This window comes from Vidua chalybeata, chromosome 5 (genome assembly GCF_026979565.1).
Source record: "Vidua chalybeata isolate OUT-0048 chromosome 5, bVidCha1 merged haplotype, whole genome shotgun sequence".
NCBI classification, from domain to species: domain Eukaryota; kingdom Metazoa; phylum Chordata; class Aves; order Passeriformes; family Viduidae; genus Vidua; species Vidua chalybeata.
This window is the reverse complement of record NC_071534.1, coordinates 41,406,272-41,434,113: the sequence shown is the minus strand read 5'-3', so window position 1 is coordinate 41,434,113 and position 27,842 is coordinate 41,406,272. Positions and strand designations below refer to the sequence as shown.

At 34.1% G+C, this 27,842-nt stretch overlaps 1 protein-coding gene across 1 annotated transcript in view; it reads left to right on the top strand.

Moving 5' to 3' along the window:
* Positions 1 to 7,407, top strand: part of SLC16A7 (solute carrier family 16 member 7) — an 80,841-nt gene extending 73,434 nt beyond the window's left edge. The window contains exon 5 of the mRNA XM_053942662.1: positions 25 to 7,407. Within this exon, the coding sequence (XP_053798637.1) occupies positions 25 to 296 (272 nt within the window). The 3' untranslated portion in view covers positions 297 to 7,407. The remainder of the gene's footprint in view (positions 1 to 24) is intronic.
* The last annotated feature ends 20,435 nt before the right edge of the window (positions 7,408 to 27,842 follow it).

Genomic DNA, 27,842 nt, shown 5'->3' with positions numbered 1-27,842 from the left:
TCTCCTCTTATCTTTGTATTTCAGGTTGGTTAGTAGATGTTACTGGTGAATATCAGTACATGTATTTTGTCTGCGGAGTGATTGTGACTGTGGCCAGTATCTGGTTGTTCATTGGGAATGCCATCAACTACAGGCTTTTGGAAAAAGAAAAGAAGTTGGAAGATGAGAAACAGAAAGCACAGAAGAACGCTGACCCAAAGGAAGCAGAACCATTAACAAACAATGAGAATGAAGATGCTTCGAGCAGAGCTGATAAAGCTCTTGAAGATCCATCAGAAAGAGAAACCAATATTTAATCTGAAATATAGCTCAGAAGGCAACATTTATGACCTCTATTAGGAATATGTCTTCAAGACACAGGCCAAGTTTTGTGGTAATAATGATCAGTCACAATATTGGATGGGAACAGATTTTTGCCCTATGGCAAGACTCAAAGCTAAATTACTATCTACATTTTATTTGTTTCAGCGATACAAAATTACAATTACAGAGGTAGTGACTCAATGCAAATGAGTCCATTAAATTTTGACTCTGGACAATCAAGAGTCAAATAAACCAGGCTATAAAGCCTTCCAATGACAAACAGTTTTATTTCATAAGTGTATCTAGTGCAAAATTATCTCCTACGCTTATTTGGGAAGATACTTGCATTCATCTTTATGATGTGGTTAAAGTCTGTTGAAATAATCTGCCCAAATTCTACTTACCATTAGTATTAAAGAGAACATAAAGTCAAAGATGTGTTTCAAAAGAGACATAATGCCTAACAGTAGCATACTGAAGCATTCTTCTCTTTTGTACACCCACTAGATAAAAAATATGGCTGCATAAGCAATTATGGATATAAAAGTTAAGTGTAAGAGACAAATAATTGGTGAACGCACCTCTAAAATGCAACAAAAAGCTGATTTATAATGTATTCCAGAAGTAGTTTCCTCCAGGGACAGCTGATTACATAGTATTTCAACATAGATATATTTGAATTCAAAGTCTGGTCACACTTTGCTAATTCAAACTGGCTGAAATCTGACTGTGCATAAAAGGTTTAAACCCAAGATTTACATTTCTAACAAGAGTGGCAATCAGTTTGTTTGACTATGTATTCCTGTGTAGCTGAAGGATCTGGATCAGACTGTGAAGCCATTTTCCTAAAGGGACTAGATTCATAATCAGCTGATGTTAAAAGGATACTAACCCTTGGCTTTTGTGGCCTTAATGAGTTTCATGACAATGACTTCAAAGTAGATGCTTGGCTTTATTGACAAGTCGTTAGTTGTTTGATGGTTTTTTGAGAGGAGATTTAAGATCTAACTTCAGATCTTTGCAGATGGGTAGCTTCCCAGTTCCCACTTCCCTTTCCCATGAATTTAGTGAAAAGCTACTTCTTTTTTTGTAGTGCTGCTTTGAGCAAAAATGCTGCAAGGCACCTTGACAATGCCAGTCTGGAAGCTTTGTATTGACACATCAGTTTTATGCAGGATGTTTAGTCTTGTGTCTACAATTTCACGCACACCATCATATAAATTAAAATGTATACAATTGTTCCTCTTCCTTTAGACAAAACAAGGCATAAACCTACAATTTTACTTTACACAAATAATTTAGTACTGCATTTGAAAGTTAAAAGTGCAAGCTTCTGAAGATAACATGTGAAATTATTTCTGTTCTACTTCTAGGTAAGGAAAGGTGCTATTCATTCTGGAGGGATGCTTATAAATGCCTCAAAATTTGTGAAAATTAAGGGTCTGATTCATAAAACATTTATGCACTGTTTATGCAGGAAACACCTACACTCAATTCCAGGAAAAGAAAATTATTCATTAGTCCTCTTCTAAATTTCAAAAAGTTGGAAATATATTGGACAGAGAGCTAACTGTGATAAACACACTTTGAAGTGCCAATAACAAAATTAAAAACTCAGTAGCAAAATCTAGTAGATATGGGAGGGCTTTTAAGAAAGTTATTTCTTAATATTGATATGTTCAATATTATTTTAATTTTTCTTCTAAAAATGTTGATAGTGTTTGCTTTTGTTTTACTGGTTTTTCATTTTATAAAGTTCCACAGTAATGCTGATTTTTTAAATTTTCTCATCACTGTTTCAGGGAGAAACATGAATCTACTCTCAGCATGGTACAGAATTTAATACCTGCTTTTTACCTAGTTATATTCAGGAAAAGCAAACTTCTCCAACAAATCCTGTCAATTTTTAGGAGCATCAGAAACAAAATATATGCATTTCAGAGTTTTGGGAGAAAATATGTGTTGCATGTTCAGACTTGAGCCGTGTATTGTGTAAAGGGGAATGACTCAGTCCCAGAAACATTATAGTTCCTCTCCCAAGCCCCAGCTTCAGAGAGGAAGTAAGTACATTGCACCTCCCTCTGAACCTTAGCCTTGCCAGCACCCCATGACATGAAGCATTGCTCTCTTTTTGGCTGTACAAACATACTGAGTGAATTCCAGGAGCCGTGAAGGCCTTGTGTGCCCATAGCCAGAAAGTGATGAGTTTTATAGACACTAAGCTTTCATACAGTGAGGATTATCAGTTATAAATACTGGATTATGAAAGATGAACTGAAATTTTAGCTGAAGAGTGGTCATCAGGAATATCATTCTGCTCTTGATAGCCACTGATAGAAATGCAGAGATTATTTGAAAAGAGATTAATACAGGAACTGAACCAAAATGTCTGAGGTAAAATTGTAGGTGCTTATTGTTATAAAATGGTGATAAAAAGAAGTCTCTCAGGAAATATGCAGGCAACTTGCCTGTTCTATGCAGGATCTCAGAATACAAAACAAAATGGCATAGGAAATAAGGGAAAAATAAAGTTCCTCGAGCCATAGACACACCTGACCACTAGTAGCAAAAATTATCTCACTATCTCAGAGGAAATAAAAATGTCTATAAACACTCTACAGAGATGCTACTCTTTCATCTCTGGTCCATTATGTTAAAAGGCAATAGGAGTGCAAGAGCTGCTTTACCACCACTCACCAATATGCAGTTTTTAATCCCATAAGGCAAAATGATGTGGCAGGCAACTAGAGTAATATAAAGTAGGAAGAGCCAAGTTAAACATTTCCTTACACTTCTTTCATTACTCTTTCTCTAAATAATAGCAACAAAATAAAACTCATCAGCATACTCTTGATACTACTGAATATTAAAGAAGTTAAAACCCAGAGATGAGTGGAGAAAATTGGAACTGTATCTATGCAAAAACTGCCTTGAATTAAAAACCTGTGTCTTCCAAATTACAGGTCCTAAAGGGGCAATTGCCTAGTATAGGTAGCTCTTATTTCTAAAAGTAATGATAATAATAAATTGCCTTGAATCAACTTTATTCTGAACATCAAAGTAGCAAAATGAGTATAACTTGGCTTCAAACTCCTGAGTATCACTCCTTTTTGCACTGACCTCTAATTTGTACTGTAAATCATTTCATCACTACATTTCTGCTTTTGAGATTAGACCTGGGTATATACATAATTTCTCTGAGTTGCTCCGGTTTCTCTTAATTACCTCACCCTCAGTTTGAACCAGTGAAGGGTCAGGACTAAGACATTCCCCTGATCAGTGATGAAGAAATGTACTCAAAATTTCTAGCACATGCATCTCTTATGCACTCTTAAGAATCTGTAGTCTCAGTCAATGCAAGGAAATCCTTAATTGGTCTTGTTCTCATTTATGCTCATGTATACTTCATTCTTTTAATTTCTCTGCTACAGTATTGCTAAGCCTGATTGCCCCTTTTCTCTTCTAGAAAAAATAATGCAAAAATTTTAAAACTAGTAGGAAGGTGGATAGCATCAATAGTATTTTCCCCAATTTCATATCAGGGTTTAATTTCAAGTTGTTTTAAAGTGCACATCCAGATATTTCTCACTCTTTTGGGTTTTATTATGTCATATACTCTATTAGCTGGAGAATTCTCCTGTATTGCTCTTTCCAACTCAAGAGAAAGACTCCTCACTAATAATTCTCAGTACTATTTCAGGAATGTAAAAAAATTTCAACCCTCCCTTCTCTCCCCATTGAAGCGTGGTTGCAATTTTTGTTAATTCTGTATTTCCATGAAGTTCAGAAAAGCATCTTTTTATATTAAAGGCTACAATGCTTTTATTTCAGGAGTTTGTTTTGTGAACTGTTTTGACAGAGCTAGGGAAAATCTTACTTCAAATAGATTTTTTTTTAACTGATGCTGTCCTTATTGAGAGGAGGTATAGCTTTACTTACTGCTGAAGTGAATGGCAGCAATTTCACTGACATTTATTCAAAATTCACATGAATTTTAATAGTCGTGTTGCATATCAGCATCCACTGTGCTTAGAAAACATTTGGCAATGTGAACATGATTGTTCCTCCCAGAGAATTCTCATTCTTTTTAAACATTCCCCACCTCCACCAGCCCATACTTCATTTTAACAAAAAATTTGGACAGGGTATGTAGTGACTTATCTTTAATTCTTTCTTGTTGTTTTTCCTGAAATGACACATTTCCATCTTGCCAAATGCAACATTTTTCACTTCCTTCTTTCATGTCTGGTTGTGAATATTAGTGGAGAAATGTTACTGGGATACATAAGTTAAAGATACCACATACAGCCAGATTTTGGACTGCTATCAAGATTTTACTAAACAAAGCCAGTTACCGCTTTCATAGATGAACGTGCTATAAATGACACTGACAATTTTGCCTACAACATAATTGAATCAGGCAATTTTTGTTAGCTTCTCTATAGATGACTATTTTTCTACTCACAGAGAGGAATATAAAGAGAATTTTAAAATAATTATTTTCAGAGATGGCTTACCAGTTTTAACAAGGCTGTTTGGATTTTTTTGGGGGTGGGTGCACTTCTGATATTTGTGCAAATATATATATAATGAAAGTGCTTGCATGTACTATCACATTTTTGATCAGAATTTGCATAAGCATTGCTGTGTAATTTCAACATAATTTGCATGTTGTAGTTTTGCAGTTCAAATTTTTCTCATCATCTACCTCTCAGTTGAAGTTTGGAGACTTGCACAACTTTGAAGAATAGAGTTAGCAAAATGCAAAATGGTAATAAAATGCAAAATGGTAATAAAAGTCCAGACTATTAGAAAGTCTCCCAAATATTTAAAGCTGCTTACATTTCTGTTTTCAAAACAGTGTATATCTGTGACCACATCTTTGTATCAGTTCACATATCTTTAATCTTAACCCATACCTGTGAAGTTTTTGCATCACTGATCTGGTTTGAAAACTCAATGTGTCATTTAGCTATCCAAAGTCTAATGATCATTCTGTGAGATGCTGGCCCACTATTCTTTTTTGTTTTCCTACAATTTCTGAGTTAGGGAAATTAACAAAGTTAATATATCCAAACAGTTTATAAAATTATTACAGAACATTTTGCATCCCTGAAAAAAAAAAAAAAGTGTTTCTGGGTTAGAAACGATCGCAAATTTTAGCTTGCTTTTCCTTTTATGGGGCAGTTGAAGGAAGTAGTCACAAAATATTAGATTGGGGTCAAGGAATGATGATTATTCTTCATATGCTCTTTACAAAAGCAGAGATGATTGTTCCTTCAAAGATATTTTTTCAAACCATTCTTGCCTTCTAGGACCTAGTATATAGTCCACTAAAGCCAACATAAAAATACCAATCAAAGAGCTTTACCAGACATTGGAGGTGATGTGGCTTCAGTGGAAGTTTCAGCCTTATTTTCTCCATTCCAAATCTCAGGACTATCAGATATAACACGGCAAACACAGGATTTGTTACAGCTGGCAAATTTTTTCTATGCCTGCATAATATTCCTAATGAATCAGTCCCTAAATTAACACACAATATGTATTATTTTAATAGTCTATGTAAATAAATTTAAAAAAAAATCCCACCATACACTCCGAATGTAGATTATAAAATACAGAAGATATATTTGAATAAATATCCAAACAAGTCTGTCAACCCCAAAGGAAATTATCTATTTCCTTTCAAGCCTTCCTTGAGCAGTTTATAACCTTAATTTTTCTTATTTCCAGAGAAAATGGTTTATGTCGTCTGTGAATGTATATATGGACATATATAAGGGAATATATATGCAGATGTGTTATGTGTGTATATATGTATTCCCCTATATATAAAACTCTAATTTATATATATTATATATATTTATGTATATATAAAATATATATAATGTTTTAGAGTAAGTTGCATATTGTGCCTGATAAATGAAACTTAATTGTAAGCAAATAAAAACTTCCACAAATGACAGGAAAATTTGAAGCTTTTCTGTAAGACCATATGCTATTTTTCAGTTTCTGCTAGATTTCTTTATGGTAGAAATTAATTCAAAAAGCTGCAGTATTACATAACACTGGTTTCTAACCATGACTCAGTTCAAAACAGCCTGAGATCACTGAGAATGTTCATTGAGGTAGATGGCAAAACCTACATTGTAGGTGAACTTGTTGGTGGGGTGTCGTTGCTATGGAAATATTAACTAAATGGTCTCTGAACAGACTGCAACCAATGTACTGAGTTTTTTTCTAATGTGATCTGTATGACCAGCTCATACAAAGTATTGGTGGACATGATATTCTTGTAACAAGTATGGAAAGTGAGAATACTCAAACCCCTGCAAACAATATTCCTGTTAGATTAATATGTGAAATTCTCCAAAACATTAGTCACTAAAAATGCTGACAATGTATCATACCTTTTACAGGTTTTGCTGGTTTTAATTTGTCTGCAAGTAGGCCCATGAAAAGTCTACATTTGGCTCTCACTCTTCATAAAAGTTATATCTTAAAATTACTGGGAGATTTTTCAGAGTGGTACATAAGTCATTTACATAAATTCCCTTCCTCAAAGAGTTATACAGCTGCATTTTCCACTTATAGCCTACTTGGAAAGTTCACCGCATCTGCAGCTTATCAACAGAACCTGGTATTGCTATGCAATAATTAAACATGCAGTAACCATTTTTGTTGACTAATAAAGTTGTTTCTTCCTTTCTGTATTTTGCAATACTGTATGGTTTTTACTTGAATATATTGGCTAGATTTTGTTTTGACAATCATTTATTAGCTAGAGGTGCTATTTATGTTCCAAAGAGATATGAGTGAATGATAACTTTCTCTTTTTAGATGCCAAATCCTTTTTTTGACCTGACAAAATTCATTGTTCATAATGTATATTAACCCTGTAAAATGCTTATGCATTGCATTAAATTGTATTTAAATGCATTTTTGTTCATTAACTTCTATTCCAGGCTTGTACTACTGTGTAACATGTCAAGTTTGTCCATATATATTTATGGGAAATTACAATGAAAATTGTATATAATAAGCAATTGGGAGAAAACCAGAAAAATTAAAATAAAATTTCCATGTAAAGTTTTTCTGAAAGGATGTAAATTCTATTTTCTTAGGCTCCTTAATAGTATATTATTTACACCTTCAGAGTGTGCAAATATTCATAGATATTTAGATTCACTTACTATTCAGTTGTAGCAAAGATCTCAAAATCACTTCTTGTTGCATACAGAAACAGAACTTCAAGATTTCCTGTGGAGAAAAGCTACTACTAGTAGCAGAACATTGTACCAACCCCTTACTATTCCTAATTTCACCATAATTAGGACTTACTCTCATACAAAACTCAAATACCATCTGGAAACCAGGGATTCTTTTCCCCATTACTTGGACTTGGATGTGTTCCTATATTCCATGTACATGGAACATTATTCCTTAGTCACCAATACTCATTTTCCTACAGAAGAGGAATTTATCCACATCTTGAAACAGTGTATGTAGATAAGTTTTACTTTATATCCTCTGAATGTTATCTGTTCCTATGTTTTTTTTAAATTTATTTCAGTCTATGATTGCTTGCCTCAGTTAAATTGTTATTTACAGAATGTGATTGAATAATTAAAATTAAGATATTATGGGGGGTGTTAGAGACAGTATTAAGATGCACCTTTGCATACTATCTACACACCATTTAGACAGATGCACAGTAGGCTACTAGAAAACAAAGATATAAAAGATGAACTATTGAATAAGAAATAAATAACTGTATCAAAGTAAATGGTTGTTATATTTCTAATAATGGTAAAATCTATTTTCAAAGAATTATACATATAATCTTCATGTTACAGAAATTTTGATTCAGCTACCGAAATATGTTTAGATTTTGTTTAGATTATGGACCCTTGTCATAGTTGCATAGCTAACTGTTTTAATAATCATAAAAATCTATTTTCAGACATTGACCAAACAAAAAAATAAAAAAAAAAGAAGTTTAAAATATCTAGTAGTAAAATTATCCCTTTGAAACAATGAAGAAGATACAATATTTAACCCTGCTCAGAGACACAGTTGGTATCACTTTCATGCCTAAGGATATGTTGCCTCACTAAATCCAAATGCATGACTAAAATACATTGCTGAGAAATAGATACTGATTTCAGAAAAATCATTCCTATTACTGAAGTTTTGTATTTTGATAGTGTAGTGGCAAGATAAATGTAGACCTCAGTCTGTAGGTCGTCTCTAATATCAGCTGTTACTGTTTTCCAACAAATGTTATTTTATTCTAGTAATGAGCCCTTTTAACTCTGCTGATTCTTCCAAGTCAAGTAAATAGATTGCATTTGCCATTGCAACTCAACATTAATAGCTTCCACAGTTTTATTCTTCTGATCAGGACTTTAAAAATATTTTCATTCATTGAAGTTCCTAATCTATAACGTGCAGTCAACCCTGAACTTGTGTGGGATCTGCTGTGCCAGCTGGTTCCCTAAAAGTCTGTGGGACCTGATGGGATTTATCTGAGAATACTCAAAGTGCTGGCTGATGCCATTGAAAGACCTCTATTAATTGTTTTTCAACAGTCTTGAAGAGGACCCAGGTGACTGGAAGCTGGCAAGCATCTGCATTTGCCATAGCACATTAAGTTCTTGCTTCATCTTCTTACATTACAGATAGAGATTAGAGGTACCAACGTTGTTTTTTAAATATGAAGTCTGAATCATAAGTCAAAGAAAATTAGGTGATATATATAGTGCATTAACAAGAGACACATAATTAGTGATTGTGATTCACTGGTTGAATAAGTAGTTCCATTTCATTAGGTGACTTCTAATTACCCATGCCTGGTGACATCAAACTGTAAGTCTGTCTTGGTTAAAATATATCCATTCACTGAATACCTGTTTTTGTCATGGAAACTTCTTACAGCATCCTATTGTATAACATAATTATGTTCTCGCCTCAAAACTTATATGTGAGAATATGATTCTGCTCTTTTTTTTTTGACTAGTGTGAGAACTCAGTCTTGCTGGTTTTTCTGTACAAAGGAACTCTTGACCTAATCCAAACTTTCACTTTTTTTTTCTCACAAGATATAAAATAAAGATGATAAACCTGGACAAAATCCAGAAACACTGAGTCAGATTTATATTTTTAGGACATTTTACCCACTTTTTATCAATTAGCACAAATGGATCTTAAAACATCTGGGACTGTACTGGCTTGAATTCAGTTTAAAATTTTATGATCACAGATTTAATGTATTACCTGAAAATTACCTCAAATCAATATTTCACATTAATATATGAGAATTTAAAGTAATTTGGCAAAACTAATATTCATCTTAGATCATTTTCTTTTCTGGGATTTAGCCAAAATTTAGAGTAAATGGGCCTGGAAGGTAATTGTTACTTCCCTTCTTTCATATGTTCTCCTCCTAACTTTGTCACTGATACTGATCATACAAATGTGAGAGACTGAAACAATGATTAATGGTTTCAACATTGTTAAGATAATCAAGCACCTTTGTCCACTGTGGTGACTACTGACCACTTGACCACTGAAGGCCACTGCACCCGGAATATGCCTCCAGACAGGAATTTGGACTCTGATGGGAACTTGAGATAAGATAAAGGTGATACTTTTGTCCAAATATCTCAGGTCTAAGGAGAAGTAAACAAGGCTGAGGGAGAAGAATGAATCCACAAGGGAAGCCAAACTCAGCAGCTGTGCTGGAAATCATCTCTGGCTGGCTTCATGGTGGGGGAGGCCACAGCCTACAGGCTCATCTGCTGAGGCCAGGTGTGTACACACTCACCCTGCTGCTCAGGGAGAGGCGGAGAGCTTTTGGGGGTGTGACAGAAGGAGTGAACACCCATATACAAACTATCTCAGTTATAAAATCTCCCAACAACAGCAGCAGTAAGAAAAACAAAAAAAAACCAAACAAACCCCCCCCCCCAAAAAAAAAAAAACAACAAATGAACAACCAAACCAAAAAAAAACCAACAAAGCACTAAAAAAACTTACTCCTTTTCAACTGTTTGGACCTTATATGATAAAAAGGACCTCTGAGAAATTTCTTGGAAATTGTGACATCGCCATAAAGAAAAAATTAATCAAAATGCATGTCTAGAGGAGATACTGCTTAGCATTTGCATATATAATCCTAAAATCCTGCAAATATTGTTTCAATTTAAGATAAAATTAGAATTTATTGCCTGGAAATTATCAGTTTTAATTTGAGTGCTTTTAAGAGTAGTATCTATGCAAGGATTTATTTTGTTTCGTTAAAAACACCTATGAATTTTCTTTCTTTTATGTGTTTATTTTTTTCAGAATTTAATTATAATTTTTTTACCCCTAGAAATTGTGTAAACATAGTTAATCAAGCAATATATGTTTATATATGTATAAAAACTATGACAGCAGAATAATTTTCATGCCTTGTATATCAACTATATATAGAGTTCAAGTCAATTCTTACGGCTGTTCCTACTTCCCTTTCATATCATTTTTCATAAGCTGGAAATGTGCACAGTCTATTTTAACACTTTAATGTTTATGAAATTGGAATGGAAAATTTGCTAATGCTTTCTTTGTTTGTTTCTTAATTTAAGACAAGCAGAAGTTCATCAGCACAATCTGTTTCTGTTTTATCATCCTCATGAATGTTCATGAAGATCTACAAACTACACAAGCATTTAATTAAACTTGTATATGGCACTAAATTCTCCACACAAAATTCATATGAAATATTTAGGAAAATATATTATGAAAACATAATAAAACTTGCAAAGCTTTCTTTTGAAATGTTTTAACAGAATACTAAAAGAAAACATTTATCTTATAGTCTTATAATCATAATCTAGTTCAGATATCACTAACTTGTTTGTGTTTGCATTTTCCACAAAATATTTTCAGAAATGGTCTTGTAGAACCTTAAAGCTGTAGCTAGGTACCGAAAGAAATGGCAACACTTTTTGATATACATGTATCATTTTTCACTTACAAAGAGTTTATTTTAGAGAAACAGTGATTCATTTTGCCAAACATCATAATATATTTTGATTAATAACTTCAATTCCAATTTGGCCTGAGTGATAAATGAATAGCAGTTAGGCATCATAATTTTTCAGTTCAATCACTGAATTGAATAACTGGGGGAAAATGGTTGAGGATTAAATGAAGAGGGTTTTTTTTTTTCCCTCACAGAAAAAGTGCTTATTTGCCTTAATTACAAAACAAAGATTTCAATTCCATTTTCAACCTTCTAAATGGAAATAAAAGGAAAATTGGATTCCATTTATGAAACAACAGTGTTTAGCAATGATCACATTATTCATCAGACATATTGAAAGACAGATTCAGTTCTGCCTGACATGAACGACCCCATGATTCCCTCTTCTAAAGCTGCTGGGGATTCAGGACTGAGTTTCTCTCCTACTCATATTTTTTACTGCCACAGAAGTGAGCCATCTTTCATTTCAGTTTGCACAGTGACACTTTATTGTCTGGACTATATGTCTTCCAACATCAAATATTTTATGCAAAGTGAAGGAACACCAGTAAAAATAATTACTAGTACACAAAAAATCGCTTTTGCAAAAATCCTCTGTGGATTCACAGTTCCCCAAGTGTCTCACAGCAAATACATTGGTTTGAAAAGTCACAATACCCACAGTTTTTAAAAGACTGAAAAAAAAGTAGATTGGCATTGATAATCTATTTCTTTTTACTCAGCTGATGTCCACTGCAAATAATAAAAGGCCTTGTTATTGGGACTTAATAAAATCCATAGATTTGGGGTTTTTTTGTGTGTTTACTTTGACATTGGATTTATTGTATTTGTTTGAGGTACAATTTCACAAGGGGACCCACAAGGATCATCAAGTTCAACTCATTAATTTCCAGCCCTGGAAAGGACATCCCACACCATGTGCCTGAGAGTGTTGTCCAAATGATTTTTGAACTCTCTCAAGCTGGTGCTGTGACCACTTCCCCTGGGGAGCCTGTTCCAGTGCCCAGCCACCATTTGGGTAAAGAATCTTTTTTTAATACCCAACCTAAACATCCCCTGACAACTTCAGGTCATTTCCCTACGTCCTGTCACTGGTCACCACAGAGCAGAGGTCAGTGCTTGAATTCTTCTTCCCCTCATGAGGAAGTTGCGGATGGCAATGAGCTCTCCCTTCAGTCTCCTCTTCTCTAGGCTGAACAGACCAAGTGACTTCAGCCTCTACTCAAGGCTTCCTGCCCAGATACTTCACCATTTTTGTTGCCCTTCTTTGGGCACTATCCAATAGCTTTATATCCTTAGCGCCCACAACTGCACACCATATTCAAGGTGAGGCCACAGCAGTGCAAAGCAAAGCAGAACTTGCTCAGATGGGGATGCTGTGCCTGATGCACTCCAGGACACATTTGGCCCTCCTGGCTGCCAGGCCACACTGCTAATTGAAAATGACTGCTTCACAGAACTAGGTATTTTTCTTCCCATCCACAAACCCAGAGGCATAAAAGTTTCATCTGGATACAAAAGGTTACTGAAAATGAGAAATTTCCTCAAAGTAGCAATTATTTTCTAAGGGAGTTAATCTTTCTGGCAATGTTATTCCCACAAGCAACAGTGTCATTAAATGGTCTTAATTCTGGGTTCCACTCTGTGGATATTCTCAGCTCAGTCAGAGAGAAAGAGAAAGGTTTTCTAACCAGGCGAGAACCTGGGAATCAGTTGGGAAAGAATGTAAATAATTCTCTAATCTATCTTGTTATTCACATTGTTTATAGATATGTTCCACTACTGTGCATCATTCACTGCAACCAATGGTGTGAGATGTTTTTACTCTAAGACCAATGAAATTAATCCTCATGATGTTCTCTATATATAGAGCAGTGCATTTGAAATAAATTGGAGTTCATTTTCTTTGCCTTCTATCTGGAGTTCTCTGTTCTCGTCCTGCTCAACAGCATCTCACTCAAGTTTACTAAAGCAAGATTTTTGTCCTAAAATTAATCAAGGGAAACATACTAAAATCTCATTTTTAAGTTCTGTCTTTGTAACAGCAGCAGCAGCAGCAACCTGGAAGTTCAGTGCATCTGGCAAAGGATTGTAAGCGGGTTCTTAGCAGAAGTATGTAGTCCTAGGTATTGAAAGTGTGACATACTTCATTGTCCTTGAGAATGACACTAACAGGAGTTTACAACCAGAGAACTGTTTTAAGTACTTCAGTTGCTGTAGGACATCAACAACAAGCATGAATCACCCTGAAGTCATTTACAACCCCTGTTTGAGTATCTGTAAATAACTTATTCCCACACTTGTGTCCTCAGACTCAGCAATGTGTTTTCTGTTTATTGAAGCAACAGTCACTGCGAGGCTTCCAGCACAACCTTTCTCTCACCTTCCCCAGAGTGCTGACAAGAGATCTGACTGTAGAGCCTGAAGTGGAAATTGCTGGCCTCATACTTTTTGCACATTCTCCAGAATACAGCTAAGCATCTACAATACACCGCTAAGCAATGCCTTGCTTCAGTGCTGCAAGGTGCTCAGGTCAGGGGCTTGTCTCACTGGGTTACATTAAGAAGCATCTGTTTTAAACACAGTCCAGACTCTTCCTCACTCTGCCCCAAACCCTGCCAAGGGATGATCACAAACCTTTTAAGCTAAATAGTTTGGCCAGTTCTTTCTTTTGCATTTGAAAACTTAAGTGTGGATGAACATAACAGACAGGGAAAAGGTAGGGTTTTTAATTTAGGGAGTTCTCTTTCTGATATATTTTACCAGAAGCATGAAAAAACTCATATGAATCAATCAAAGGTCTTTGTGAATAGATTCTTGCACATAAGGGTGTCCTAGGAGGGTTTGTCTGCTACGAAATATTTGGTCACTTTATGGAGAAATACATTCTTGGGCAAAAATTTTTTGACCAACTGACTGGGAAAAATTTTTTGACCAAGTGACTGGGAAAATTCTTAGCAATCTCATGCTGGAGGTACCTTAGGCTGGGTGGAAGGAACAAAAAACAAGTTTCAACTGTAACAAAATTACAGAAGAACACCTCCATAGCTCTCTCTTCCACTCCTGAAAAAATGGGGTTTTTTATACATACTTTACAAGATAGCTTATACCTTTAGAAAATTGGCCTTTTTGAATAGAATCACAATATAAATAAAAATAAATTAAAATGCAAGATAAATTTAATTTGTTTTATGTCTTTACTATGAATTATTACAGGAAGTACAAGCAACTTTCTAGGCCTATTTTCCTACCTTTCTAAGTATACAAGAAGTTGTGGCTAGAGACCTCAGTAAAGAAAGGTGAAACCCATGAATTCAAGGGATAATATCAGTAATCACTAATATTTTTATGTTCTCAGAACACATACTGTTTTCCATGTGACCTTTTAGCAGCTGAAGAACCACTTCTCCTGTTATAGAATTGCAGGCAATAAGTTCTCAGCATGAAACTGCTAGTATCCCTGAAGAAAATGTACAACACAGCTACTCACTTTCTAACACCTCTGGCCTGAAAAGAACTTCATGTTTCAGAAAAAAATCAGATAATTTTAAAATATTTCTCTACTCATTAGCTTTTTTTTTTTTTTTTTTAAGTGGGGTTTATTACTATATTACTCTTTCATAGTTCCTAGTCCCAAGACAAAATGCATAAAAGCCGAAAATCTCTGCTTTCCCATGAATATGCAAGTAATATCTAAGCTAAAAGCAGGTAAGTGCAGTCTAGGAGCTGGTCTTTACCTGGCTAGCTATTCTCTCACATTTTTCTTTCACAGGGACTTTCTAAATGCACTGTTGTGTCTCTCAAAATGGTCTCTAACTGAAAATATATATGATTACTGCTGAGTAGTTTTCTTACTGCAATATGGCTTTGCTACTGCATGACAGATTGTTACGTATTACATTGTAGTCACTCAGTGAAATATTTATGTCACAGTAGCCACTTGCAGAGAGAGAGAGAGAGAGAGAGAGAGAGAGAAACAGATTACCTAAAATAGAGAAACAGATTATCTCTGTTTAAGTATAAGCCGCACCATCTCCGTTCTGCTATCCTTAAGCCTGTCTGATCCGCATCAACAAGCAAATAGCTCACTAAACCACAGTATTTTTGCTACTTGCATCTTCCTGAAAGCAGCTCAGAACAGGGTGTGTGTGAGAGGAGTATGTACTGATGAGCAGCACTCCAAATTAGCTTTGTGTGTAAGACTATTAGGTGAGCAGAGAGAATGGGGAGGTCTTCTAGAGCCACATGCTGTGGTTGCTTCAGCTTTTCCAACCCATGTGTGCCTATGAGACAATCATAAATGAGTTGCCTGTTGGAACACTACATTGAAAATGACAGTATCCTCTCAGGATTAGCAAGTCTGTTGTTCTCCAAAGCCTTGATTTCAAAAGCACAAATAAAAGGAAGAAGGGAGAAAGGAAACAACGAGTGCAATCCACAGAGGACACAGTCAGCTCTGTTTCTTAGTTAATGTCTGACTTATGAAGTGTAAAGTGTTACAATCTTTGATTTAGTTAACAATAGTGTTTCTGAAACATTTTATGAACTAATGGAGATCACAATTAGCCTCCTGCCTTCAGTTGCAATACATGACAGAGACTTACAGGTTAAATGCAAAGTTTATGCCTGCTGTGGTGCAATTCTCAATGTCACTTTTTATTTACAATATAATTTCAATTGCATTATAGAAGGGTTGAAACAAATAGACCTTTAAAAAGACAGTTTATGGCCTTCTACAGTTAAGCTTGTAATACAGAGCAAGAATGAACATGCATATTGTGATGTTCATCCAAAGCACTGGATTTACTGAATTTCTGAATATATATGAAAACCGAGAGTCTCCATGGAGCTCTGGAAGTTTCAGAGTTGTTCAACAGGTTTTTTTGCTTGATTGCAACTTGATTTAAATGAGTTGATGGCTCTCAGTTGGGGATGTCAGGAGTAGCTTTGAGATGAAAATCTTTGGGTAAATCTTTGGGTAAATCTTACCATTGAAATCTATCAGCTGTTATGCAGGTAGCAGTTCTGGAAACTGATTGTGACTGCCAAGAATTGCAATTTTTAAATTAATCCCCAGGAATATTTATATATATATACAATAAATACAAACACAAAAATAATTCATTTACTTCAGTAAGCAAATACTTTACAGAGCTTTTTTCCCGATCTCTTTACATTTAAATAAAATAGGGTTGTAAAAAGAGTCTGTCAAGTTCACTCATCACTAACACAAAAAATTCTCTTCCCAATCAGATACCTTAAAATCTCCATTCTGAATACAGCTTTTGTCTCTTAACTTTCATTTTCCCTAGCATATATGCACAAAGTTCCATAAGAATCTGCTATACTAAATATATGCTTTCTATGGAGCTCTCCAGGTAACTTTCAGCTGAATTTCCATTTGATTCCCTTCAATTTAAAATATTAATCATTAAAAAAGTTTCATACTTCAACTTCTAAAGCTTTTCTGCTCATAGGGAACAATCCTCATTTAATTCAGGCAGTTTTTCTATATTCATAATTAACTGTCTATTTTATATTTCATCTACTTAAGTTCTTCTGTTAGGAAGATTATATATGAAAGTGTCAGAAACTTCATCTGCTTGCACAGATCAGTAAGTGAGATCTATCTTTATAATCTGAGTCATCAAGAGAATCTTCTCAGAAGATTAAAGAAATGCCCTGAAATGTTCTGGCAATCAAAGTTGTGTAAAGTCAAAAAGCATACTTGCTGCTCTGTTCATGAAATCCATACTTTTACAAAAGAAATGAAAGGCATCTTTGGCCTTCTCAAGCTTCAAAACTGCAGCTTAGAATTGGGTTCAGGAGAATAGAAATTTAGTTTTAAATCTTTAAAGAGTGATGCAAGTCTTCTTGTAAGAAGTCCAGCTGGGACTCTCTACATCTTTTAAAGTAGTTTCAAGAGGTGTACTAAAGTACAGAAAATTGTATGCATTAAAAAAGAAAAGAAAAAAAAAAAAAAAAGGCTCATCAAAGACAAGGCTAATGTGCTGAAGCAACTCTTTATGTGAGGATCTGAGAATTTTAATTTTATGGCGATCTATAACTTTCTGACCCTCTCTGTTAACCTGGTCTTCTGGTGTGCTGCCCATTGTATTGCAGTAAATACCTATGCAAAGGAAGTAATCATTCTGGTTTCTTCCACAGCATTATGGAAAATGTCATAGTCATGACTCTCATTTAGTAAGAGTTTCTTTCTACTTCAGAGGCAAAACAGTTTCCATGAAGTTTCTTGGCTTATATTTGAAAGATATTTGTACTCAACATAGGTATTTGTATGCAACACTATGAGAAGAAAAAAATTGCTGACATAATGCAAGAAATTGTTAAGATTACCCTCCAAGAATTAAATGAGATTTGACTGCTGTATAAAAGAGCTATATCAACTGATATTTGACCATTTGAGGAACTCACTGTTTAAGTCATACATCATATAAAGCACTACAAGCCTGGTGCTAAGGGCTGTCAATTTGTCATAAATAATTTGAGAAAAAATGAGAGGATTTGATGTGTCACATGCTAAACTGTGAAAGTGATTGAATATATACAGAAAAGATCAACACATGTTTTAAGTAAAAATAGACCCAAGTAAAACTGTATTCATAGCTTGATTAAGTAATGGCATTTGAGAACTCAGATATTTGCCTGATGTAAATCAGCACTATTACTACAATTCTGCACAGCAGAAGCACAATCTATTTATTTTATTTTTTTTTCCTTCTACATAATAATTACATCCAACTAGCAAGAAAGAGAGGAAAGTTTACAGCACAGGTTTTATGAAGTTTGAAGAAGTCATAGTGGAAAGCATTTCAGGAAAATAAATGGACCTCCTAATCCCTGTGAGCTCTGTAACTAAACTGAACATTTTCACTAGAAATGCAGTGGCTACATGATAGAGCTGATATTGTAACTCTATTAACAATAAACCTAATGGATATTTATGGATGTATTCTGTAACTGAACTAGATTTACACTATTTGGAAATATCTCTATACTAGTATACTGCTAGTATTTGATACGTCAGCCATTTAACATGTCAAACCACTTTCTCTTTGTTGTCATAAATTCTAGAAGAGGATTTCTGCTGTCCTCAGAGCTCTATGTAACTTACTTTTCAAGATGTCTGTCTCCTCCTGCACATTGTGACTGTGGAATATCTATCCCTGTCCCTATCCCTCTCCATGTCCCTGTCCTTCTCCCTCTCCCTTTCCTTCACCCTAACTAATTTTCTTTCTGCAAAATATAGTTTTTCTTCAGAGTGTTCAGATTTCATTAAAATTTTTAAAAAAATAGTTTTGTGAGTCATCAATAAAAAAAAAATTAACAAAGTTATCAAAATAAAAAATCTGTTAAGTCCTATTTATTTATCAAGCAGTAGAATTCAGTATTACAAACCCAGTTTACCCCTGGGGTAGGGCTTGGTCAGACTGATGTTCATAAATTTATATTTCACAGAACCCTGACCCTGATGATGTTTTGCAAAAAACAGTCTTCCTGAACGGTTTTTTCTCCTTTCTGGATCTGCCTAATGGATTTCATAGTACATTGATCACCAGCACAAATGTGATACCAGAAATTGGGTCTAGTAATATTTTTCCCTATAATGTTAGCAACAATGGAAATTATGTAGTAACTTTCATATTGCTCTGTATTTATTGAAGATCATCATGTTTCAGTTCTTAGTTTTTGCTTGACCTTAACTGGACTCAATACTAATATTCAACAGGGCAAGAGAAAAATATGATATTTGATACATGATATGATCTGATAAGGTATGATATGTTGATATACTTACTTATTCCTTTTGAAATATTAAACTGAAATTCTACTATTTGTTAGCAAGCTTACTATTGTCCATAACTACCAGGGAAAGGGGTGGCTGTAGATTTCTTATCTTTTTACAAATAACATGATATGGAAATTTAAAATACAGAATTGAAAAGCTTTGAAAAAAATAAATCAAGCTAGAATTCATTCATCACTTCCACGCAGTAAGAGAAAAATATGTACCTTTACTAACGGTGTTGCTGGCTCTATCTTAGATAAACAATATGTTGTTTACAGAGAAAATTTCTGTTGATAAAGCCAATTAAAGCAATCACAGTTAGGAACATTTAGACCTGGACTTTGAGCTGACACTCCACTTCACTGGCTTTGTCCTCTTTTTTTTAAACTGAGCAACAGATGATACAGCTCGATAGTCAGCCCACATATTCCAGTTAGGCTGGGGTAGCTAATCAAGTTCCTAACATTTTTAAAAACTTAGAGTATCTGCAAGTGAACTAATACATTGATGATTTAGAGAAAAACCATTAGCACAGCTATCCAAGAGTCAATAAATGAGAACTGCTGCATCCTGCGTGCTTTGAAACTAATCTGCCTAATTGGCTCCTGGAGTCTCACTTCAAAGATGCACTTTTGTTTTCTGATAAAAGAGATGTAATTACTAAGTGTGAGATTGGGTCAGCCTTGATGAGGAACAGAAGGAAAACCAAAATGGCTTGCCACCCTATCTAGTCTCTGTCGCTAAAGAAATGACCAGAATCTGTGTGAATTTTTCAATCTTTTCCAGCAAATATTCTTCCTCCTCTCCAAGTCATGTTGGTATGCTTTCCTGTCACTTCTTTTTCCTGTATTTTTGAACTTCATTTTTAAAACTCCACAAGTATGTGCTGATTTTTTCTACAGTATCTCAGACATGAAAGAGAAGTAATGGTAATTGTTGTTTCCTCCTGGTCATTGTTAAGAATCAGATTCTGCTGAACTAAGTATAGAGAATAATCAAATAAATCTAAAATAGTACAGAAATTGACTCATATATGTCTTCAAATTGGACTCAAGATCTTTAATCTTTTAGTTGCAAGGTTTTTTTCTGGTCACTAATTTTCTTCCTTATTTATTCTTATGCATCTTCCTCTACAAAATTCTTTCTAGATCCTCTGTCCCACTGAAATTATCTTCTCAGCAGTAAGTGATGGAGGGTATGGAGATATTGTGGTTATTCATTGTTTGTGTTTTCTTCTTTTCTTTTTGAATGGGGCATCATAAAAGACAAATCACAGAATTCACTTCAGCCACTTTTACAAATTCAAAAGGAATAAAAAACCTTTTGTTTTCACTTGTTCCTAATTCTTTCTCACTTGTCACTGGTACATATAAATGACTGCAGTGTGAGCAAGGGTTGAAGGGTTGGAGAAAATAGAACAAGGGTAACTGCCATCCATGTACTGAACTCGAATCTCTACATTAACAGTTGAAAAGTGTTTCCAATCACTGGTCTTTGCATCACCCCTCATAATTTATACAATACAAAACAAAAAAATATAAGTAATAAATGAATCCTTCTATGTCTTAAGGGAATATGTGCTTACAAAGTATAATTTGCTTTCCCTTTGTAATAATCAGAAAGAATTAAATGTGTAATTATTACAAAATAACAATTATTACAAAATTAACTATACTGTTTATTTAAAAAGAAACAAGTATTTCTAAATAACCCATTCAGAGATGACCTTTGTTTATGATTAGTATGAATAATGGAACATTATCTTGGATGTTGTTCTCAAAAAAATCCTAAGCAACATCTCCTACACAAAAATACTTTTAGTATAAAGTGGTTTTTGTCAGCAAATTAATTAATAAGAGATCAGATTATTGCTTTAATTTTAGTGAACTAGAGTTACACAAAAATGGCTGTTGCTTTATGCCTTATCTTCTCTCACCTATTTGCTCAATCTTAAATCTATAATTATATTTCAAGATTATTTTTCTTTTTACTTTTATGGAATTTTTAACTGTTCTTTTTCACTTCTTAATTATTATTGTTGACTCTAATGAGACCCTGAAACTTGTGATCAATGTAATGACATATACATATTTAATGGAATCTGAATGCTTTTGCTTTTAAGTGTTAGTAAGAACATAAAACACTTTAAGAATACATCATAGCATACAGGTAAAGTATGTATATGCCAGAATTGAAAAGTTTATTTTAAAAAAAGAGTTCTAGTTAAAAATCTGTAAATATCTGTTCTTATCTGACACTTCAAGGAATGGGCTAATGTAAAATAGAAGCAAAAAATAATGTTAGTATTTCTAGGAGCACTCTTTTCTGTCCCAGCAGGGTTCTGCATGCACTCTAAAATACAAAATATTTATTTACTTTCAGAAACGCAGTCTCACTAGTTGTGTTTGATGGGATTGAGAAAATTACTTTGAAGACAGGAAAAGAATATTACATTTACAAACTGTATTTATTCTTTTAACTAATCTAAGACTGTGTGTAAAGGGTAAAGCACAGATATAGCTGTACTTCTTAGCCAAATTGATTTGTGGAATGATAAGGAGATCTCAAATCTGTGAAAAAAGGGAGTCCTAAACCTTTACAGATTCACCTGTAATTGTATCTCCCTCAGTTTGGAGGAGTGGAAGAAAAATGGAGGTTTCGTGCCACCATTCTTCAAGAACTTCTGCAGCCCCTGCTTATTATTATTATTATTAACCTCACGGGGTGCTGAATGACCCATTTGTTGACAAAGAAATAGCACAGAAATGCCAGGATGGGCAGACTCCAATGCCCCAGCCAGAGGCAGGAACTCTTGCCCTGGCCTCAGGATTATTTTTCCAGTTTGAGAGAATATTACAAGTTCTATCACATGAGTAGGACCTCTGACTTGCATTTGTAAAATTTAGTGTTACAATGAAAAATAAATTCCTTTCATAGGTGTTAAATATTAATTTATGTGCCCTGCAGCTGTATGACTGTGTATTGTGATCCTGTCAGATCTTATAACTAATGTGTGGATGAATGGAAAGGTGAAGGCATTCAATCTGGAGACTATCAAGGAAAATATGCATGATCCAGGAATTAGTACTGGCAGTCATTAAATAACACTTTTTCTCAGAGTCAAAGCATAAAATAATCTCCACTTGGTGCTGAATGAAATGGAAAAGAAAAATAATTTTCTTAAAATAGTATAGTAACTTGAGCAACCTATCAGTTAAGGCAGTACCAATTTTTTTGTTCTGCTGTGTTTGTCCCTTACATGTAAGCAGAGATGGTTGCATGTTAGAAAATTGTCCTGCAAATACATTATTAGACAAGATCCAATTAAATGTTTAGGTACTTTCAAGTTAAACAGGCAGTTACTGTGCTTTTAAATTCTTCTTTCTTTCCAAAGTTATGATCAGACTCTGAGCTACTCATCAGACTAATGAGCACTACTCTGTACTGTACCTCAAGTATTAAAACTACTGCTTAGAAACCAGTGCCTGAAATTCAGAGTGTTGCTACTTGGAATGTATCTGTTGGGATTTTTTTTTCATTTTTGATTGTTTGGGTTTTTTTTTGTTGTTGTGGTGGTGGTTTTTTGGGGTTTTGGGTTTGGGGGTTTACTTAGTGTTGGTGTTTTCTTTTTTTGATTTTTGGTTTTTTTTGTTTGGTTTTTGTTTGTGGTTTTTTTTTTTTTTTTTTTATGGAAATGGTAAAAGAAGTTTGGGGTTTGCTTGTATTTTTCATATTATCTAAATGGTTGTTAATGAGATACTCTGGTTCAGCATTCCAGGGGAAACTAGGATTCAAAGTTCTGCATGCTAAGAAAGCTCCTTAACTTCCAGCAGAAAGACTATCTAGTGACTAAGAGTGTTTTATTTCTCTCCTGTGTAATTGCTGAGATGCTGGATCCTTGTTCTGCAGGCAGTAGGTGAGAAAAAAATTATATCATTTTATATTAAACCTTCCCTGCCAAAAGGACTCTTAGATTTTGGTCTACCAGTATTTTATTGTTGTTGCTGTTGTTATTGCTGTTGTTGTTGCTGTTGTTATTGCTGGTTCATTCAATAGCAGTATAAAGCAAAGTGAAGAAGGGCTTGAGGACTTGTGCTTAGTAACACTGAAGACAGTCAGTAGTCTAACAATTAAATTGCATTTTTTCATACTATTTCCTAAGGAGGAGGCTATCCAGCCTACTAAACCTTTTTCTGTAAGAAATACAGAAATTACAGAAATATAATTTTAGAACTTTCCATTTCCCTTCAAGGCAGAGAAATAAATATATACTCAATACTGTGAGAGTCTAATCACTATGATGTGTAGACTGCATACCATCGAGAACCCGTGTCTTCCATTCATGAATGATTAGACATGAGGAAAAGGTGTCAGTGTACAACTCAAATGACCTTTAGATTATTCCTATAGTCTTTAGAATTCACTGATGCTTAGGCAAAAGTCAATTTCACATGTCCAGGTGCATGTACCAGAACTAGGTGTGCAGAAATCAGAGGAACTCTCATATCAAAAAGCATCTGCAAAAAACCTTGTCAGGTAAGCAGCTGCTGGATAGAATTTAAATTCAGTGGTAATTTTGGACCTTTGTAAGTCACCTAATTAATTTTTTTTTCCCTTTTCTATAATGATCAATATTGTGTACATGTCCAGCAGACAAAATGGTATAACCAGAGGATCACCCTTTCTGTTTTCTTTTTGTTTGTTTGTTTGTTTGTTTTAAGAAAATGACCTGGTATTGGATGCAAGAATTCCAATTCACCTTCTTGAAAGTTGCTCTTTAAAGCTGAAAGCAATACAAAACAAATTCTGGATTTTTTATCTTAGTAAGTATGGTTTTCTATAATGCAGAAAATTGTGGTCAATATTACCTTACTAGTGTTTGTATATCAAAAATTGCTATGAATAACATTAAAAAGTTTTGTCTTTATTGCTAAATGTTTATATGAAATTTAGCCTGCATTTCTCCATTAGTTTAATTGAACATCACAAACTGTTAAGTTTCTCTTGTGTGGGGGGCCATCTTTTGTCATGTTACCTAATGGGACATTTCACAATTAGAATGAATTAGAGTTAGATGAACATACTTCTCAGTACAGAATTGCGTGTAATAATATTGTCACAAATATGTGATGGGAAAAATCCCATAGAAATTCCCATTGTCACAGAGAGTTGTGAAAGTCAAACTTTTTTGAGTCAATTTGCCAACTGCTCAGTGATTCAACGGTTCTCTAACTCTATTGAGTTAATCTGTTGAGTAAACTCTCTTTACTTATTTTTACTCTAAGAGACTGCATATTTATAATCAGAACTATATTCTTCAAGTCAAGGCATGTGGAATGTGAGGGACTAATGCCAATATTAGTCGATACATCTCAATCTCTGAAAGCCTTTGTTTACATGCTGTCTTTGTTATCAATGGAAAATGAGAGAGACAAGTGTTTTTAACTTAATCATTTCCCACAGCCATATCAAAAGAGTCGGAGAAAATATTTGTGAATATTAGCCTTTTACTGCATGTCCCAAAGATTAATCACATGCCAGTTCCTAAAACAGACTTCTGTGGTTATCTGCAGCAATGCTTACAGTGTGCCAATGTGCATTGTCAAACTCGTTGAAATTTAATTTTAATTCCATTTTAAAACCACTGTCATTAGAAGCCGTAATAGTAAAATAGTACAACTTTTCCAGCAACCTCATTTCATTAAGAACCAGCAATTTTGCGGTTAAATGTGATTAAATGCGCCTTAATTAATTGTTGTAGAATTTTAAGAAATACAGATTATGCCAAAGATAAAGGTTCCTGAAAGTCACTGTACTGAACTTGAATAAACAAAGTTATTTTATTGAAAATTATAATTTGACAGGTCTCTGAAATTTACAGGAATGGAATCATCTTCAAAACCTCCTAGGAGTTGAAGAAGAAAATTGTATTTGGTCTAATAGGGAGCATTCATGATTTTTTTTAATGCAAAGCAATGTGCTCTGCATGCTGCTATCAAGAAACCTGCTCAATCTTCATCTGCCTTTGGGATGACACTTCTGATGACTTTCAAAATGAAAGAAGGTGGCTCTCTAGGAGCAATTGGAAATACTTGAAAACATACAATGGAAGTCTAGTATCTGTTGTGAAGCTTTGCTGGGAAATTAGAAAATTTCCTCTGTAAACATTAATCTGGCTTTCACAACTGCAGAAAACATTTTGATTTTGATCAAACTACATTTATATGCAATTGTATAACCAACAGGTAAATATTAAAAAAATAAAAAAAACCCCTAAGATTATGTTTTTTAAGAGATTTTTCTCCCACAGATTTAGTGTTTTTTTTTTTAAATTTAATACACCATATTTAAGAGTGGGGTGAAATGAACCCATTTTGCTATGGAGTTCTCTTGCATGTAGATCAAATATTTTATAAGTCCATAGAAATTTAACATTTGATTGTTATATTTATGTCTGACATTGTTCCTGAAAATGATTTGTGAAAGCATACATCATATTTACATTTGAGTAATGTTTGTTTTTTACATTTTGATAATGTTTCTCTGTAAAAAAGAGATACATGTTTGCAGAATAAATGTTGTTATTTTTTTCTATTTATTTAAAAAGTTTCTGTACTACAAGGTAATAAATTCATATATGATTTTGCTAAGCTTTGTAAGAGGCTTGCTGAATCTGAATATAAAAAATAACATTCCATCCAGATTAGCCAATTATATATCTGAATGCCTGTGGTTATGGTCATTTTTTTTCGTAGCAGTTCCAGGTGAAAATATAAAGGGGAAACAGAAATAGAACAGATGACAGGGTCCCAAAGTTTCCTTGTAAATTTCCATAGGAAGTTGCAATACTGACATCTGTCCATGAACAAAGGCAGATGAAAGCTGGAATTCATTCATTAATGAATTCAATTGCTAATTAATCTCTCTGGAGACTTTGCATCTAGAGAACATCTGCTACACAAAAGAGTGTTTTCTGGAGCTATGAATGACAAGTCCTGTTCATGAAATATACTGTACTGGAGTTGGTTTCTCCTTTAAAATCTTACCCAGGGACAGAACTAATACAACTACTGAGACAGCTGTCCTGCAAATTGTGTTAGTAAGAATAAAAAAAGCTTTGTTGTATTTATCATCTTGTTGTTTGTGGTTTTGGTTTTTTTGTTTGTTTGTGGATTCCCTAACATTTTTAACACATGGCAAAAATTAAAATGTAATTATAATGTATTAATATAATGTAATTAAAATGTATTAATATTTTCATGTTTTTTACTTGCCTCCTCAAAAGCTTCTGGAATTTCATAGCAAAATTAAGGTTAAAGTTCTAGACAAAATAAGGGCAATTTTTTCCATTTAAAACCAAGGGGGAAAAAAACACCTCTGAGTTGATCTCATACATTTAAACATCTGAAAACAACTGTCCTCTTTTCTTAAATTTTGAGTGCTTACAATTCCAAACCTGACTAATATTTAAGAGAGAGTTATTAGAAGAGTACCCATCCTTAACATTTCATAAAAATAAAATAAATCATCATAAATAAACATAATGCTAAATAAAAATATTGCCACAATAAATTGGTGGCTGAGGGAGCTTAGCATATTGTATCCAGGTACTATTAGGGTTATAAATAAAAAGCAATTTATTTTTATGATCTTCTCTATTAATTTACCATTAAATTCTTTTTCTCTGATAAAATTATCCAAAATTCCTAGGTATGTTTTTTGTTAGCATATTTTTCAGGTTCATGTTCTAGATATTTTTGAGAGTTTTTTGTTTTCTCTTTTTCTCTCTTTTTCTCTTTCTCTCTCTCTTTCCTTCATTTAGGTCAGAACTTTTTTTTCCAGTCTCCTCTTCTCATTTCATTAGTCTTTTAGTTATGCAAAACCAGTGTTCTATGCCCAGTGGAAGCTTTATGACACCCACCACATCATCTTCTTCATTCTTCCTGTGGTTTTAACTATTTCAGCACCTGCTCTTTCTTTCCTGCCTGGGTGGTTATGTATGTACATTTTCATAGACATGCTGTCTTTGTCTATGTTAGTAATAGTAAAGATAAGCCCCAGGTTAAGTATTCATTACTAAAGAATGAAAAGAAAGTTTTTCTTTTTAGTTCCTTTTCTGACAGCTGTCTGGACAAGTTATTTCTGGGCATACAGAGCATCTCAGCTTCATGGCTGCATCTAACTTTGATTTAACAGATAGAAAAGATGTTTGCCTGAAGACATCTAAGAGGACAATAGAAAAGGCAGTATTTCCTTGCCCTTTTGTGCCTACAGTGATGGGTACTCATATCTCTGAAAATAAATTGTAAGGGTGGTCACTCTAACTTGAAAACTTTGTTTAAAAGTTACAAATATTGTTTTTAAAATTACTATTTGGGAATTAAGTAACCTGCACTTCAGAAGACGAGATGATAATATGAAGACAGAAAGCAGTGTGATAAAGTATTCAACAGCCTTCATAATATTGGAAGGATATTGCACAGGTCAGAACTAGTGCTATTCTGTTTCTGTGGCTTCTTTTCTTCTTTTCTTCCTAGTTTTGTGCTTCTTGAGAAAAGAGCTGTTTGTGCTATTTCTCCTTTGCATCAGCTCTTTGGCTGGATTAGTCAGGAAGCTCATTACCTTGTGTCAGCATGAGTGCAGTTATACGGAGTTCATGTTGAGCCATGTCCAGTCTTTCAAATTGTCTTATTATCC